Here is an 18,686-nt window from a genome sequence, read left to right as displayed (position 1 = left end):
CCTCAGCCCACTCAAAGTGAGGATGACAGTGAAGACCTTTATGATGATCCATTTCTACTTAATAAATAGTAAATATATTTCCTTTGTCTTGTGATTTTTTAAATATAAAAGGTACTCAGTCAATATTGAATAAATGAAGATGTTTTATGGGTGAGTGTAAAAGGCACCTGTCATACATTGTATTGTTTCTATAGGGTAAAAACATCCTTAACATACACTATTAATCCATTTGCAACCTAGCTATTGCTTCATACGGAACTCCAGCTGATTATACTGTGACTGGATGAAATCTTCAGGTTTCCATTTGTGAATATTGATTGTTTTCAGTGAGCAGCATGAAGAATATCATGAATTTCTAAAAATTTAGGTAATCTTTCCAATACACCAGTAAGATTTATTTATTTTTTAATTTTAAAAAATTGGCTGGGCACGGTGGCTCAAGCCTGTAATCCCAGCACTTTGGGAGGCCGAGACGGGCGGATCACGAGGTCAGGAGATCGAGACCATCCTGGCTAACGCAGTGAAACCCGTCTCTACTAAAAAATACAAAACAACTAGCTGGGCGAGGTGGTGGGCACCTGTAGTCCCAGCTACTCCGGAGGCTGAGGCAGGAGAATGGTGTAAACCCGGGAGGCGGAGCTTGCAGTGAGCTGAGATCCGGCCACTGCACTCCAGCCTGGGTGACAGAGTGAGACTCTGTCTCAAAAAAATAAATAAATAAATAAAAATAAAAAAAAATTTTTTAGAGACAGTGTTACTCTGTCACCCAGGCTGGAGTAGTGGTGTGATCTCGGCTCACTGCAACCTCCACCTCCTGGCTCAAGCAATTCTCCTGCCTCAGTCTCCCAAGTAGCTGAGACTACAAGCACATGCCACCATGCCCTAAATTTTTGTATTTTTTAGAAGAGGCAGGGTTTCACTATTTTGGCCAGGCTGGTCTCAAACTCCTGGCCTCAAGTTAGATCCCTCTGCCTCAGCCTCCCAAAGTGCTGGGATTACAGGCGTGGACCACCACACCCGGACTACACCAGTAAGAGTTTGGCAGAAGTTAGCCTTACTGTCATAAAATGTATGCATTCTAGGACTCCATTCTCTTCATAACATACCTTAGGTGCACCATACATAAAAAGAGAGTCTGATTCTTAGTTTATTTTAAAAATAAAATAACAAACAAACGTCCCTTAGAATAAAATAAAGCCCCATATCTTACCTGCAGTGTCTTATCCAAGTTGGCAGCTAGCTTTCCAATTTCATACAATAGCTGGGGGCTGATGGGAATCTCAGCTATGGGTCTTCCTGGGAGGTAAGTCAGCAGCCTCACCAAGTAGCTTTTGATTTCAGAGCCACTATCTAAATGGATGGAATAAAATATCCTTTGACTATTTTAAATATATACATTGAGAGACAGATAGATATAGATATTTAGATATAATAGAACTAGAAGCTATTATGCCTTTGCAAGTATTATTGAAAAGAACAGAAATTACAGAACAACAACAAAAATGTGCTAATCTAAAACAGCTCGGCAGGATTCTATGAGGCAGAGTTGAGTGGATGAAGCAAGAAGGTAGAATACACAAACCTTAAGAACACTGGAACTGGCCATTTACATACCAACAAAATTATAGCCCTAACTCTTCTGGCCTTAGCTCTACACAGAAATTACCTACTGTGGTAAATGAAAGCAACAACACATACTCTTTCATAAGTTCACAGTTGAAGGGAGTGAGGTACCAATAAATGACTTCCAGAATCAGGCTTCCTGCAGGACAGCCTGTGTTTGCAACACAGGACAATAACTGTGTCTCAGGGAACAATGGGCCTCAGGTATTTGTAGCAATGCAAATTAAGAAAGAATGGTGAACAATTAAGAGAGAGAAAGACAATCAAGATTTCGAACCTTTAAAAAAACTTGAAGAAATTGGTTTTAGCCTGCTGCTTAAAGAGCTGAATTAGGTCCATTGTTGGCATTTTAGTATTTTGAGGTGAAAAGGACTGTCTCACAGATGAGGACTGCTGGTCTTAGGGATTTAAGTGGTCTATGTGTCCAAGGTTACATATACAGTAATGACAAAGCTAAAATCTAAAATTCCTGATTCCCAATATTCTTTCTACTATACTGCAGCACCAGAATTTATAGCTTCTCTAAGTAATAAAAATATTTTATTATTTTTCTGGTTAAAAAAAAAAAAAAAAAAAAAAAAACAGGCCAGGCATGGTGACTCATGCCTGTAATCCCAGCACTTTGGGAAGCCAATGGAGGCAGATCACTTGAGGCCAGGAGTTCAAGACCAGCCTGGGCAACATGGCAAAACTCTGCCTCTACAAAAACACTACAGAATTAGCTGGGCGTGGTGATGCGTGCCTGTAGTCCCAGCTACTCAGCAGGCTAAAGCGGGAGGATCACCGGAGCCCAGGAGGTCAAGGCTGCAGTGAGCTGTGACTGCGCCACTGCACTCCAGTCTGGGTGATAGAGTGAGACCGTCTCAAAAAACAGCAAACAAATAAAAATAAAAACCGAAAACCACCAACAACAAAACAAACAAACAAACAAACAAAACAAACAAAAAATGTTCCCCTGATTTTCACAAGTTCCCTTAGTTACTATCTGTCAGGGCCTTTCTAAACAGAAAACTTATACCACATTGGGCTCTAATCACTACTCAATCAGAGGACCAATCACCACTTTGACGATGCTGTGGCTTCTCCCAACACTGAAAAAATAACCACCTCTAAGTGTGTGCTATTGAGGTTGCTAAAAAAATAACAACCACATCTACACTTGGAATTATGAACTTGCCCTTCATAGTTCTACTTGTGGTCAAAAGGCAGTGATGTGTCTGGATAGGTAATGGGTCAGCAAGTTGGTCATCTCTTACCTACAGACACGAGAGAAGCTGTGTTGTCTCCTTTAGTGCGACACACAGAGGATGTTGGAAATCCAGCTGCTTTCAGAAACATGATGATGTGATTCTGCACTTCAATCCGGTCTGGATTTTTGCTAGCCGTGGTGTTGCTTATTTTGAGGACATATTCAGTTGGGCCATCTTTGGTTTTTGAAACGTAGACATGAAAGTTTTGGTCATCATAGCTAGGAAGTGGCTGGACCTTGAAAACTTTCCACCCAAACACTGACTCCACTAATGCAGAGGCCTGTTCCTCACTGAAAGTGGGTTTGCTAAGAGCCTCTGACTGCTGATCATTTCCACTTGACATTATGTCTAGGGGAACAAAAAGTAGCAAACAGAAAGGGGACATAGGATGAATATATTTATTTAAATGATTTTTCTCAAGACAGACCAATAATGTTTTTACTGATTCTGTACTTCTTTTGATTGTTAAGTTTTACTCATAAAGTTAAAAAATATCAAATCAGTGAATAAGATCAAGAAGTAGATGTTTTGGCAAGTGCAAACAAATTCTTATAGGACAAATTATTTTTAAACTTACCTCCCAAACACAGATCAGGAAAGCACCTTGGTATCATCTCGTCCAATCCCTCCTCCTCCCCCATTAATTTTATAGGGGAAATTTTGGTTCTGAGAGGTTAAGTGACTTGCCCAAAGTTACATATTAAGTCATAGTAAGAATTCAGCTCTCGGGCTGGACCTGGTGGCTGAAGGCTATAATCCCTGCACTTTGGGAGGCAGAGGCAGGCAGATCACCTGAGCTCAGGAGTTCGAGACCAGCCTGGCCAACATGGTGAAACCCCATCTCTACTAATAACACAAAAATCGGCCGGGCGTCGTGGTGGGCGCCTGTAATCCCAACTACTCAGGAGGCTGAGGCAGGAGAATCACTTGAACGCGGGAGGTCAAGTCTGCAGTGAGCCAAGATCGCACCACTACACACCAGCCTGGGCAACAGGGCGAGACTCCATCTCAAAAGAAAAAGAGAATTCAGCTCTCTAGACTTCTAATCCGTGACTATGTCCTTTTGACTATATTCCTACCATCTTAGGTTTAACAATAAATTCAAATACAGTGATCTTTTATAGTCACAGTTTTGCTAAATTATAAGGATCACCATTTAATTTATTATGCATATTTCAAATAGAAAAACATAGACTGATGAGCTAAGTATTGTGTGAGTCACTAGAGGAGATAAGGCCAGAGAGCCAAAGAAAACCCTGTATTAACTATAAGTATTAACCTGAAATGACTGAATCAACACTGAAGTGACTGAGATTACCTTAAATTGTAAAGAATATGTTTTCCACTGCTGAGAGGAATAGCAGCTTAAAATTAAAATTAAGGTCAATTGCAAAAAATAAAGTTACATTTGAGTTTGTGACCTATAAAATTAATATCTGCCAAAACTGTGACAGAAGCTGAGAGGGAGAGAAATTACTACAGCCTAAGGGAAGACATTCTTGAGAAGATAGATTTGAACTTTTACTTTTAAAGATAGAGATGGGGGGTTACCCAGGTTGGTCTCAAACTCCTGGCCCCAAGTGATCCTCCCACTTACACCTCCCAAAGTGCTGGGATTACAGGGTGAGCCACTGGACCGAGACAGGGTCTCACTCTATCACCCAGGCTAGAGTGCAACAGCGTGATTACAACTTACTGCAGCCTCAACCACCAAGCTCAGTGATCCTGAACCTCAGCCTCCTATGAACCTCTGCCTCCTGGGTGGCTAGGACTACAGAAGCCACCATATCAGGCTAATTTTTTGTATTTTTTACAGAGACAGGTTTTCACCATGTTGGACAGGCTGGTCTTGAATTTCTGGGCTTAAGTGATCTGCCTGCCTCAGTTTTGTAATCCCAAAGTGCTGGGATTACAGGCATAAGCACTACGCTGGGCCTTGAATTTTTAAGTATGATTTGGATACATGGGGGAGGCAGGAGACTGTTTTCTTTTACTTGGTAATTCCACCCTCTGCTACTCATAGCTGGTATATTTCCTGAGCATCTAGCTACATATGAAAGACAATGCAGGGCTTCTGAACATCCTTCAGGAACCAAATATTTAAGGTTGTTACGATCTCATGTTGTTTTCCCAAAATAGTTTTATTCTAATCCTTCTTTCATACTAAGTTGTAAATAATTGATAACATCGTGAGAGTGAGCTGCATTTTAGGGTATGTTTTGATTGCTGTTCAGGGGATACAGTATTATATAAAAACAATCATATGGGCTGGGCACAGTGGCTCCTACCTGTAATCCCAGCCAGAACTTTGGGAGGCCAAGGTGGGAGAATCACTCAAGGCCAGGAGTTCGAAACTAGTCAGGGCAACATAATGAGACCCCCTTTTCTATTGAAAAAAAAAATAAAGAATCTCATGAACAGTTAGCTTTTCTGGAAAGTGGAAGATATGTTGCTTCTGACAGGGAAGGGGCATGAGAGAACTTTCTGAGAGGCAAGTGTTCTACATCTTGATTAGTCTTTGGTTACATGGCTTACATTTGTCAAAACTTAAAACCTAAGTAAACTAGTAAGATCTGTGAATATCACTGAATGTAAAATTTACCTTTAAAAAAGAAAGAGCCCTTCTGAGAAACTGGCTAGGAAAAGGGAGGTGGATCTTAGGACTTTCTTGGAACTCCAAAAATCAGACCATATGCCTGTTAATGCCTAATTTACTTGGCTCTGTCACAGCAAAAACCCACCTAACTCCAGTGAGGGAAAGGGGATAACATTCAGGGAGATACACCAGAAATCTCCTATATGACCCCCTCCCTGCCTCAATCCCAGGACTATAGCCTGATGACTCAAGTTAAAATAAGAGTAGGTAGAGACAGTGGCTGACGCCTATAATCCCAGCACTTTGGGAGGCTGAGGTGGGTGGATCACCTGAGGTCTGGAGTTCAAGACCAGCCTGGCCAACATGATGAAACCCCATCTCTACTAAAAATTAAAAATAAAATAAAATAAAATAAAAATCAGCTGGGCGTGGTGGCTGGTGCCTATAATCCCAGCTACTCAGGAGGCTGAGGCAGGAGAATCACTGGAACCCAGAGGGGTGGAGGTTGCAGTGAGATGAGACCGCATCACTTCACTCCAGCCTAAGCGAAAGAACAAAACTCTGTCAAAAAGAAAGAAAAGAAAAGAGAGAAGAGAAAGAGAAAGAAGAAAAAGAAAAAGAGGAAGGAAGGAAGGAAGGAAGGAAGGAAGGAAGGAAGGAAGGAAGGAAGGAAGGAAGAAGGGAAAGGTAAACCTCAAATGCTAACCACCCCCTACCCCCCTCCATGGCCTTCCCTGATCCTCCTACCCAAAGTGATTGCTCCAGCCTCTTAACTTGCATAGCTTGTGCCACTGGTCGGTTTCCATTACCTGCTACTGCAAGTTAATGCATTCTTGACAATCATGTTTCCTGTTTACTTTCTAACCAGGCATTTGCTTTCAGAAGCAAGTTAGGCCATTCAGATTTTGTTCACTGAAAATATTGTGACAAAGCCTAAATGGAGTTTCAAAACAATCTTTGCACTGGAAACTTCTGGGAACCAACACATCCTGTCACACTGTATTTAGGCTTAAAACTTTACAAGGAATTTTAACATTCCTTCTGGAGATAGGTAAACTGGTATAAGGTAAGTATTCAAAGTGTAATATGAACTGAAGCATTAACTCCAAGATGAACTCCTGGAGTCATTTTCAACTCCCGAAGTGTGAGAGATGTCAGAACAATTCTGAATTAGAAATGAATGATAAGTTCCTAAAGTTGGAAGGAACCTTAGAGGAAACTGGTGAAGGCCAATCTCCTTTCTAGTCCAGATGTTCCCATACACTCTTTGACTTGTTAAGCTCCTTTTAGGAGAGCCCTGTTTTCCATAGCCGTATAAAGCAAGGTTGTTAGCTCTGGCCATCCAAAGCGACTGATGTAATAAAAAGTTGTGCTGGGAGAAATAGGACATATTTTAGTCCCAGCTCTGCTACCTAACCTCTGAAACTCTGGACTAGTCATGTTCTCTAAAACAGAGTTGGACTAGATTATTACTAAAAGTCTCCTCTAGCTCTAGTATTTTTTTTTTTTTTTTTTTTTTTTTTGTTGAGACGGAGTCCTGCTCTGTTGCCCATGCTGGAGTGCAGTGGTACGATCTTGGCTCACTGCAAGCTCTGCCTCCCGGGTTCACGCCATTCTCCTGCCTCAGCCTCCCGAGTACCTGGGACTACAGGCGCCCGCCACCACACCTGGCTAATTTTTTGTATTTTTAGTAGAGACGGGGTTTCACTGTGTTAGCCAGGATGGTCTTGATCTTCTGACCTCGTGATCCACCTGACTCGGCCTCCCAAAGTGCTGGGATTATAGGCGTGAGCCACGGCACCCGGCCCTAGCTCTAGTATTCTATGCCGCTAAAGTTCTTTTAAGTTTGCCTTTTTTCTTTATACAAGGGCTCCAAATCATAGAACTAATGGCACAGATCAACTCCTGAAAGTAAAGAAAAACAAAGAAAAAAATACGTTTATCAGACATGTCCATCTTAATCAAATGTCTCCTATGTATGGAGAGGAATTCTCTTTTTTTTGAGACAAGGTCTCACCCTGTCACCCAGTCTGGAGTAGTGGCGCAATCACTGCTTACTGCAGCTTCCAACTCCTGGGCTCAAGGGATCCTCCCACCTGAGCTTCCCAAGTAGCTGGGACTGTAGGCAGGTGCCACCATGCCTGGCTTTTTTTTTTTTTTTTTTTTTTTTTTTACTTTTTGTAAAGACAGGGCCCCACTATGTTGCCCAGATTGATCTCGAATTTCTGGGCTCAAGCAGTCCTCCTACCCTGCTCTCCCAAAGTGCTGGGATTACAGATGCAAGCCATCATGCCTGTCTTTTTAATTTATTTTATTATTATTTTTTTTTAGAGACAGTGTCTTGCTATGTTGCCCACTCACACATTTTTAAAAATTATTAACTTTTTTTCCAACTTCATTCAAAAGGAGAGGAGGAATTCAGGTACTATAGGTTGTTGCTCTATATATCCGGCCAACAGTATTTTAGCTCCTGAAAAAGCCCGCAGGAAGCAAGTGTGATTTCCAACTCCAGGATCTGCGCAGACTCTCACCACCTTTGTCCTACAGCCAGCGGGGGCTGGACCTTAAGCTCTGTACTTTGTGCAAAGTATACCAGACAAGAAACAGGAGTCATTATTGATTCTTTCCTGTCCCTCACTCCCAACGTGTAACAGTCTAGTAAATTCAACCTTAGCATGTCTTCCAACTCTACCTTTCTTCTCCTACATTCCTTTTTGCTGCGTCCTTCCAAGGGATTATACCCAGTCAATGTCTGTATTCTCAGCCCCTAGGCTAGTTCCTTATTTAATATTAAATGGTGAACCAAGGGTGACCTTCACTCCACAGACCCATGGGGCAGTTCACACCCAAGGGGATCATGAAACAGAAAGGTGGGGAATCTAGCATCTGTAGTTTTTCAAAGACAACAATACACTACTAGGTGCTTTTAAGGGTCTTCCTGGTGGGTGAAGGGGAGTGGTGGGTGCTGTGGAGGGGCTGCTGAACCAAGAGGCAGGAAAAGAGAGGAGGAGGGCGCACGAGTCAGGTTCGCAGCGTTATCAGTGAGGTCCAGTGGAGCTCAGAGACTGCTCCCAGTAGACACCTGCCAGGCGCCGGCACAGTCCTCGGCCAGCGACCCCACACAGACCTGGGAGGGCTGCTCTCGACAGCTTCTCGGGTGCCACGCTTTCATTCTGGGGGACCAGCTCAGCCCTCCTAGGTTACAGGTGAGGTCCGGGGAGAAGGGTGACTTGCCCATCACGCACGCAGCGAGCTGAGGGTGGCGCGGACTGGAGGAGCCTGAGGCGTAGGACTCGCAGCTCCACACTCCCAGCGAGACTCCCTGCCCTCGGGGACGCCCCCGACTCCCGCAGCGGAGACGCGGGGCTCGTCTCTGCTTTCCCCTCCTTGGCTCACCCGCAGCGACCCGACGTCCTGGGGTGGATCCCGCTCTCCAGCAGCCGGGTATTGCGCCCTCGGCCCGGCACTGTGGCCAGGAGGTACAGCAGGGTCAGCAGAGGCCGCAGCCCCCGCGCCCCTCCTCCAAGACCCGCGAGTCCTGACTTCTGATTGGCTCCCCCGGTCCCTCGCCGCCCAGTCAGCGCAGACTATTGGAAGGCGGGGCGAGGCCGGGAGACCGGGATTTTTTTCCTGGCCCCGCCTAGGAGGCTGCTACAGAACAGAACAGAAATTCAGAGATCCGACTTCCGTTGACTTTCTGCAACTCTGCCCCGCCTTCTCACAGTGAGTATCCCAGTCAGAATTCGGCTACATTTTCAAGAATCGGACCCCTTATTCCTGACTGGCTCTCCGGGTTGCCGCCCCACCCCGAGTGGGCAGGCTTTCGGCTCTTGAGTGGCACCTCCGAGTTCCCCAGGGTCCAGGTTGTCGTGGCGGTAACCCTGACAGCTCCTCACCCGCATCCACGTTTTTGTTTCCTAGCCTTCCCTCCTTCTGTTGGAGGCACGTATCCTGGAAGTGATACGTTTAGAAAACGTGGCCCCAGGGAGACTCGACCCCAGACCAGCCCCAGGAACTGCAAGAGTCCTGTTTGGAAGGCCTGAGTAAGGCCTGGTTGCGTTCCGCAGGGAGATGCTGGAATGTTAGAACCCGAACAGTTTAGGCAGGGCGCAGGTGGCTCACGCCTGTAATCCCAGCAATTTGGGAGGCCGAGGTGGGAGGATCACCTGAGGTCAGGAGCCCGAGACCAGCCTGGCCAACATGTGAAACCCCCTCTCTACTAAAAATACAAAAATGAGACTCGGGGGTAGGTATGCCTGCAGCTGCAGAAAGATGTACGGGGACACACAACTCTCCCTCCCAGATAAGCGCAACAAAGAGATGCAGAAGCAATCCAAGCCTCTGATAAACTCTCCCACCCCGAATCCTTAAAAACTTACTTAGTCTGTAAGAGTGTGCCTCTGACCTAACTTGGGCAGACGCCCCTGTCAAGTTTGTTTTCTCTAAAATAAACCTCTCATGATCTTAACTGTCAAGGGCATGAGGCACTGATAAATAGCTTGATGCCCTTCTCCAGCCAAGCAGGACTTCTCGGGTAAGTCAGAGCACTCTATCTACTGTAGGCTACTGGAAGAGAGTCATGGGCACTGGTCCACTCATGCCTGCAACTTGGTCTCTATTTTGTTTTTGCCAAGGCACATCCACCCTGTTTTCTGTCAGGATATAACACACTCGGATTATCTATAGTCACCCTGATTAACTTGGATGATTCTCAAACCCCTATCAACCACCTACTGAGGGAGGCTTCTTCCCCTGCTTTAGATATGGTTCTTACCTGCTTCACTTCTAATCTCCAAAAGGCAGGGCTGTTTTTCACAACCCCAGGGGAACATAATTAATATCTCATTCCTTTAGATTGTCAAAGAGTAATTTTGACTTGGATTTTTCTGTAACCAGAATTGGAATCAATTCCTATTGGCTCCCTTAGGCACCTCTGCATGCCTTTTCCCTTGAGTGGCTTCTGAGTTATTTCCACCTGACATTATTCCAGCTATATTGGTATTTTTCTACTTCTCTTGGGATGAGGGAATGGGAATTAAGATTGAATCTGTAAATTGTGAGAATTGGAGGCAGGGCTACTGGATCCACAACTGCCTCTTTGGTATGTGCCTGTTTCCACTCCGTGAATTCTTTTGAAATATTGTATTTGGTAGGGTGCGGTGGCTCACGCCTGTAATCCGAGCATTTGGGGAGGCTGATGGAGGTGGATTACTTGAGTTCAGGAGTTTGAGACCCGCCTGGACAACATGGTGAAACCCCATCTCTACTAAAAAGGCAAAAATTAGCCGTGCATGGTGGCAGACCCCTGTAATCCCAGCTCCCAGGAGGCTGAGGTAGGAGAATCGCTTGAACCTGGGAGGTGGAGTCTGCAGTGAGGCCGAGATTGCACCACTGCACTCCAGCCTGGACGACAGAGCAAGACTCCGTCTCAAAAAAGAAAAAAAAATGTACTTTGTAAATTGCCTTTTTCACTTTAAGTGACCATTTCCTTGTTTTAAAGAATATCCTCATACATAAACCTTTCGTGCACTTTATGTGTTTAAACTGCTCAGCGTCATATTACTAGGAATAAGATAATAAACACTTTTGAGGCCTTTTTATTTATTTATTTTGAGACAGGGTCTCAATCTGTTGCTCAGGAGTGCAGTGGCACGATCTCAGCTCACTGCAGCCTCTGCCTCCTGTGCTCAAGGGATCCGCCTGCCTCAGCCTCCCGAGTAGCTGGGACTATAGGCGCGCATCACTACGCCCCGCTCATTTTTTGTAGAGACGGGTTTCGCCATGTTTCTCAGGCTGGTCTTGAACTCCTGGGTTAAGTAATCCTCCCACCTCAGCCTAGCAAAGTGTTGGGATTACGGGCGTGAGCCACTGCACCCGGTCTAAGCCTCTTAATACATGTTGCCAAATCATGTTTTCCTCTCAATAATGCCAACATTGGATATCGTGAATTTTTTTTTTTTTGGAGACGGAGTCTTGCACTGTTGCCAAGGCTGGAGTGCAGTGGCGCCATCTTGGCTCACTGCAAGCTCCGTCTCCCGGGTTTACGCCATTCTCCTGTCTCTCAGCCTCCTGAGTAACTGGGACTACAGGCGCCCGCCACCACACCTGGCTAATTTTTTGTACTTTTTTTTTTTTTTTTTAAGTAGAGACAGGGTTTCACGGTGTTAGTCAGGATGGTCTCAATCTCTTGACCTCGTGATCTGCCCGCCTTGGCCTCCCAAAGTGCTGGGATTACAGGCGTGAGCCACCGCGCCTGGCTGGATATCATGATTTTAAAAAGTTGCACCAACGTAGACAAGACGTGTTGTCATTTTTTTTTTTGAGACGGAGTTTTGCTCTGTCACCCAGCCTGGAGTACAATGGTGTGGTCCCAGCTCACTGCAACCACCACTTCCTGGGTTCAAGCGATTCTCCCGCCTCAGCCTCCCAAGTTCATTTTGTTTCACTCCAGTCTTTTTTTAATCACTGAAGCTCTTTTTTTAAAAAAAAAAAAAAGCCTGGCCTCAATCAGTTCTCCCACCTCAGCCTCCCAGACTGCTGGGACTACAGGCACATGCCACCATACCTAGCTAATTTTTGTATTTTTAGTAGATACGGGGTTTCACTATGTTGGCCAGGCTGGTCTCGAACTGCCCTCGTGATCCGCCTGCCTCGGCATCCCAAAGTGCTGAGATTACAGGCGTGAGCCACCGTGCCTGGCCAGATATCTCATTTTAGGCCGGGCGTGATGTTGCAAGTCTATAGTCTCAGCTACTCCAGGAGGCTTAGGCAGGAAAAGTGCTTGAGCCCTGGAGTTCGAGGTCAGCCTGGGCCACATAGTGAGACTGGTTTCTAGGGGTGAAAAAAATGTCATGTCGTTGTATTAACGTTTCTTCAGTTGGCTACTGGAGCAGTTTTACGTAGTGGCTCTCAAACATAGGTCAGTGGCTGGTCATGGTGGCTCATGCCTGTAGTCCCAGCAGTCTGGGAGGCTGAGGTGGGAGAACTGATTGAAGCCAGGCTTTTTTTTTTTTTTTTTTTTTTTTAAAGAGCTCAGTGATTAAAAAAAAAAACTGGAGTGAAACAAAATGAACAATTTGCAGTGAGATTATAGACATGATTTTACATTATAAAACAATGTCCCATAAAATATCCCAGCAGTTTTATGATACTTCCTTTATATATTACAAGTTGTTTAAAATGCTCAAAATTGGCTTTAGTCTCCACAGTGGGCTACAGCTAAAGCAGCGCTTGAGGAAAATTTAAATATTTACATTTACATTGGAGGAAAAGTGTTAACAAAGCTGGGGGAAAGGAGGAAATTAAATAAGTAACAGGAAACACTTAAGAGCAGAAACCAATAAAAGACAACAAACCCGGCACGGTGGCTCACGCCTGTAATCCTAGCACTTTGGGAGGCTGCGGCAGGCTGATCACGTGAGGTCAGGAGTTTGCGACCAGCCTGGCCAACAGGGGGAAACCCCGTCTCTACCAAAAATATAAAACAAATTAGCTGGGCATGGTGGCACATGCCTGTAATCCCAGCTACTCGGGAGGCTGAGGCAGGAGAATTGCTTGAACCTGGGTGGTGGAGGTTGCATTAAGCCGAGATCGTGCCACTGCACTTCAGACTGGGCAACAGAGCCAGACTCCATCTCAAAAAAAGAAAAAAAAAAAACAAAAACCCAAAACCAAACAAAAAACCAGAAAACAATATAAAAAATTGGCTCTTTAAAAAATTAATTCAATTTCTAACCCCTTAGAAAGACTGATCAAGGAAAAAAAAGAAAACACAAATTACCAATATTGGTAATAAAAAGGGACCCTGCCACAGACCATACAGATATTAATAGATGGAAAATATTGAAAAAAAAATGCTTTAAAATTCAGTACTACCACCACGTAAACACAAAATTCAGTGACAACACACTTATTTAAGAGACAGGATCTTGCTGTCACCCAGGCTGGAGTGCAGTGGCATAAATCATAGCTCACTGCTGCCTCAACCTAGGCTCAAGCAATCCTCCTGCCTCAGCCTCCAAAGTAGCTGGGACTACAGGTGCACACCACCACACCAAGCTAATTATTATTATTAAGAGACAGGCCCTTGCTATGTTGCCCAGGGTGGGGTCAAATTCCTGACTTCAAGTGATCCTCCTGCCTTGGCCTCCCAAAGTGTTGGAATTATAGGTGTGAACCACCTCGCCTGGCCCACACTTGTTGTTATACAAGCAAATTTTGTGAGAATTATTTGCTTTTGCAATAAATGCATTTTTCAAGTATACAACACAGGTTTATAACATACATCAAATCAAAATGGTAAAGCTGAAGCTACTTTGTAATTAAAAGGCAAAATTAGCATCAAGTGAAAACTGTAAACCAACTAAATGCTACACTGATGAAGCTGGAAATTTCCTCCCAGGCGGATATTCAAACTATCAGCTTGTGCCTATGTTGGTATTAGCCTTTGTAATGCAAACTTCTTAGAATACTAAATTGGAATCCTTAGAAAATTCTAATAAAGTGCCAATTGTGGTTTATGATTACTGAATTCTAATAAATAAACCTTACTCATTTAGGTTGCTAATAATAGTGGGAAGAAAGGATACATCTTTTTGAATCAATGTCCCCGCCTAAATCTCATGTGGGATTGTAATCCCGTGTTGGAGGTGGGGCCTGGTGGGAGGTGACTGGATTATGGGGGCAGTTTCTTATGGTTTAACACCATCCCCCTTGGTGCTGTCCCTATAGTGAGTTCTCCTGACATCTGGTTGTTTGAAAGTGTGTGGAACCTCCCCTGTCCCTCTCTTCCTCCTGCTCTGGCCATGTGAAGTGCTTGCTCCCACTTAATCTTCCACCGTGATTGTAAGTTTCCTGAGGCCTCCCCAGAAGCCGAGCAGATGCCAGCATCATGCTTCCTGTACATCCTGCAGAACCATGAGCCAATTAAACCTCTTTTTAAAATAAATTACCCAGTCTCAGGCATTTCTTTATACAATGCGAGAACAAATACACCTGGGATCCTGGCTCCCAGCTTCCGATGACTTGCTTCATGAACATTAATGAACAGGCAGCACAGGGAGCAGGCATCCTCCTGTTCCTGTAGCACAGAGGCACAGGAACACATAGTATCTGGATGGCAGCACATTTTGTTTTTTGTTTTTTTTTTCTGAGACGGAGTCCCGCTCTGTCGCCGAGGCTGGAGTGCTGTGGCGCAATTTCTGCTCACTGCAAACTCTGCCTCCCGGGTTTACGCCCTTCTCCTGCCTCAGCCTCCCAAGTAGCGGGGACTACAGGTACCTGCCAACATGTCCGGCTATTTTTTTTATTTTTAGTAGAGACTGGGTTTCACCATGTTGGCCAGGATGGTCTCGATCTCCTGACCTTGTGATCTGCCCACCCTGGCCTCCCAAAGTGCTGGGATTACACGCATGAGCTACTGTGCCCAGCCGGATGGCAGCACATTTCCTACATCATTTTGTTTTATTTTCAACTACTACAAAATAGAACAAGAATCAAATGTGATAATACAATTTTCTTTATTAAAAATAATTTACAGCATCAGTAACATATACACAATTGTCATCAACTGAACTTCGCCTCCAATATATTTTTATACAATACTTAACATTATTGAACTTAAAACTGTTACACTGTTTTGTTGGCTTTAAATAATAGACAATGATTTTTGTCTATTAGTGATAGGCAAAGTGATTACTTTGTCTGTTACTTAAGTGAGATTATGGTCATAGCCACATATTATGTGTAAAATTGATAGAAACATCAGCAATATCACCCTTTAGGGGAAAAAACACTGAAAAAGCCAAAGTCCACCCTCCTCTTCTCTCTTATTACTCCAATCAAACTAAGATAGGATAAACATCCAGTATCTTAGTATCTTCTCCTAAACCTAAAGACAAAAGAAAGGTGTCTTCTATTCAACCACAGAAAAATGTCAAATAATTTCTCCTCATCCTCTCATTCATCACTGTGAAAGCAAATGAACACAACCTTGTTACCATATATGCAGGCAACTATGATTCTGACTTAGGTCCTAGCTTTACTTTCCTTTAGTACAACTGTTGTTTGATTACCAACGAAAACCTGAGCACTCTGGCTAGAGGGATACTAGTACCTTCTTTCAAATGTCAGCATGGAGATAAAATAGTGACAACTGTCATCTCAGATACTTTTTAGATATAATAATGGCAATTCAGTGGCTGGATGACATTTTCATTGATTCCATTGTATAAGAGTAGCAAAACCCCAAAATATGAAAATGGCAATGACATGTAGCATAATGTTTTTAAAGTATAAAAAAAAACCTGCTGTTGGTAATGACCTTTGAAATTGTACTTTAAGCTTACAACACTGATTTGCTTTTCTTGTGTGTGACATTACACTTCCTTATTTTTTTTGGTAATACAAAATTATCCAGGTATAGTCAAAAAAGAAGATATAGACAATAAAAACTAACAGATGCCACATTTTGCAAACATAGCATTTGGCTAGAGGCAGAATTATAAGGTATACATATTAAAACATACATCCACGACTCTCCTCCTCAATTTGGAACCATGTTTATCAAGTTTTTACTTCATAGTATATAAGCCAAAAAATTAAGAGAACCTTGATTTGTTCCTGAAATACAAGATTTGCTTGTATTATTACTGGACTAGGTAGACTGGATATGTGAATGTTTAATTCATAGTTAGCTAGCTTTACCATCATCTCCTGAATCAGCTGCTGAGGATGCCTGTGCCTCTGCCCATAACTATATATAGAGTATGCTTTCAAAACAATATAGGCCGGGCGCAGTGGCTCACAACTGTAATCCCAGCACTTTGGGAGGTCGAGGTGGGTGGATCACGAGGTCAAGAGATTCAGATCATCTGGCCAACATGGTGAAATCCCGTCTCTACTAAAACTACAAAAATTAGCTGGGTGTGGTAGCGCATGCTTGTAGTCCCAGCTACTCAGGAGGCTGAGGCAGAAGAATCGCTTGAACCCGGGAGGCGGAGGTTGCAGTGAGCCAAGATCATGCCATTGCACCCCAGCCTGGTGACAGAGCAAGACTCCGTCTCAAAAAACAAAAAAACAAAACAAAACAAAACAGATTTGTTTCCTGCTGCACAATCTGGAATTACCATTTCTTCAGAGCACATACAGGCATTTCATCATTCAACTTGTAATTTCTCCTAACTCATGTTTTCATGTAAATTAAAAACACATGCACTGACAAATAAATATACAGTATATATCAAGAACACAATATAATTTGAAAGTGTCGAAGAAAATACTTATATAAAATTTAAATAAGGAAATCATTTTGTCAAACTCTAGTCCATCTTATTGTCTAAACACATATTTGCAAAATATTTTCAAAAGATTGTATGATTATGTGCAAAGTTCTCAGTGGTCTTCATCCACTGGTTTGGTAGTTTCAGCATTTTGCTTAAAACAAGTAATTCTTTATGCAATGTGAACTAATTCTGAATTGCAGTAACTAAGTAAGTCATAGAAAGATCTCTATGTGAAAAAAAAATCACTACAATTAACCTTTAGCCTGCTAAATTTCTTAATTAAGAAATGGTATAGAACCTTCTATAATTAATTTTCCAACCTTTTTTTTAAAAAATTGCCAAACATCTTGTTGACAGAACATTTGATGTGATGGGCAGACATGCATATTGAGGATACATAGTACTCAGCAACAACTTAAGTGTTTTATCCTTACAGTCAGCTTTGGTTAAAACATAACAAAATTAATAGAATCATGCATCGCAGGTGATAAATGATTCAAAATGACAGGAAATCAATTTAATGAAGAAATAGCAACATTTAAAAAATGCATAGGGTTGAGTACCCGTATAATTGAGGGTGGATAATTTAAATGTCTAGAAGAAATCAGTTCAGAGTTTAATGATTAAATAACATTCTCTTTAGCAACTATGAGTGTGAAATTTTAGTTAATGACACCGAAAATATTAGGTTATAGGAAGTTACAGTATTACATAAGGTGAGCAAAATAATCTAATCCAATTAATATAATGCCATGGGGGGCTTGTCAGATAGTCACAGTGGCAAACTGCTGGAACATTAAAGGCTGCGTCATATGTGATATGTATTTCCACTGCTAATACATGGTGCCACACAATCAGTTGTATTTTGCCATGGTCCATCTTCGTATGTGGAGGGAACCTTGGCTGGACTGGACAGAATGATTGTGACCTGAGGCAGGTTCTATCCCTTGAAGTTAGACTAAGGATAAACCTGATTATATGACAAACTAAGAATGCCAAATGTGTCCAGCTCAATTCTGAAGAGCAATTAATATACTTAAAAGGTCCACTTATAAATGAGATTCCAATGACCACAATTTTAGAGTCTAATCTGGCTTCTTGTATTTCAATCTGCTACTCTTAAACCAACAAACAGTAGTACACAGTTTTATTGGTGTAAAACTAAACAACTCCAGGAAGGTTACTCATATAAGAATCTTCAACACAAATTCTGCCTTTATTTACAAAATGGTCTGATAAAATATCGCCCCCCCCCCCCCATACTTACAGGTCTCTTCCACAACACACTTCACACGTTGATTTTAGCAATGTTAATAGCACCATTCGTATATTATTTAAAATCAAGAAGATTTCATTTCAGTTACTATGTTGATTCATCATCATTTACATCCATGGATGAGATAAGTGAGTATACTGGGACTATCTGCAGCTCCATGGTAAGGATTCCTGGGTCCAGCACAAAAGGCTTTGCAGTTATCAGTTATGAAAGGTATCCATGGTAAGTAGATACTATGAGAATTTTCGTGCCACAAAGTTTAATAATCCTCCATGTTTGTACAATGTTATTTCCACATCATCTTCAAACGAAGCAATCACGCTGAATACTTTTCCAGTGCTTGTCTTTAAAGAAACAAAAACATCTCATGTGAGCAAGTAAATCTTCCAGGTGCTACTTGGTGGTTAAGACCATTTGTCTTCATATTTAATGACTATACTTGCCACATATTCTGTCTGATTTATCCTGGTTCTAATTTCTTATATTCTGATTACCTGAAACTTTTCTGCTGCTTGAAAAACACCTGAGATACCTGATCATGGGCTTCATAGCTAAGTAGAAAAATAGCTACATTTAGATTTTGACTTATTAATTAGGGAAGTTATACTCACTATTCATATTCATTTTACACCAAATATTCATTGCATGTAATCAATAAC

General features: G+C 42.6%; 2 protein-coding genes across 5 annotated transcripts in view; both read right to left on the bottom strand.

Moving 5' to 3' along the window:
- Positions 1 to 9,000, bottom strand: part of HYKK (hydroxylysine kinase) — a 32,805-nt gene extending 23,805 nt beyond the window's left edge. For 2 of the 4 annotated variants that reach the window (XM_008015708.3, XM_073012365.1), the window contains exons 1-3: positions 8,866 to 8,973; positions 2,880 to 3,221; positions 1,211 to 1,350 (exon numbers count right to left, since the gene is read on the bottom strand). In XM_008015708.3, the coding sequence (XP_008013899.2) occupies positions 1,211 to 1,350; positions 2,880 to 3,216 (477 nt within the window). In that variant the 5' untranslated portion in view covers positions 3,217 to 3,221; positions 8,866 to 8,973. Of the gene's footprint in view, positions 1 to 1,210; positions 1,351 to 2,879; positions 3,222 to 8,596; positions 8,704 to 8,865 lie in introns of those variants that run through there. The other 2 variants (XM_073012366.1, XM_008015710.3) reach the window with 2 other exon arrangements.
- A 5,970-nt stretch (positions 9,001 to 14,970) lies between these two features.
- IREB2 (iron responsive element binding protein 2) overlaps positions 14,971 to 18,686 on the bottom strand; it is a 63,347-nt gene continuing 59,631 nt past the window's right edge. Inside the window, exon 22 of the mRNA XM_008015718.3 lies at positions 14,971 to 18,371. Within this exon, the coding sequence (XP_008013909.1) occupies positions 18,261 to 18,371 (111 nt within the window). The 3' untranslated portion in view covers positions 14,971 to 18,260. The remainder of the gene's footprint in view (positions 18,372 to 18,686) is intronic.

This window comes from Chlorocebus sabaeus, chromosome 26 (genome assembly GCF_047675955.1).
Source record: "Chlorocebus sabaeus isolate Y175 chromosome 26, mChlSab1.0.hap1, whole genome shotgun sequence".
Lineage (NCBI taxonomy): Eukaryota > Metazoa > Chordata > Mammalia > Primates > Cercopithecidae > Chlorocebus > Chlorocebus sabaeus.
Note: the sequence above shows the minus strand (reverse complement) of the source record. Positions and strands in the feature narration are given on the sequence as shown.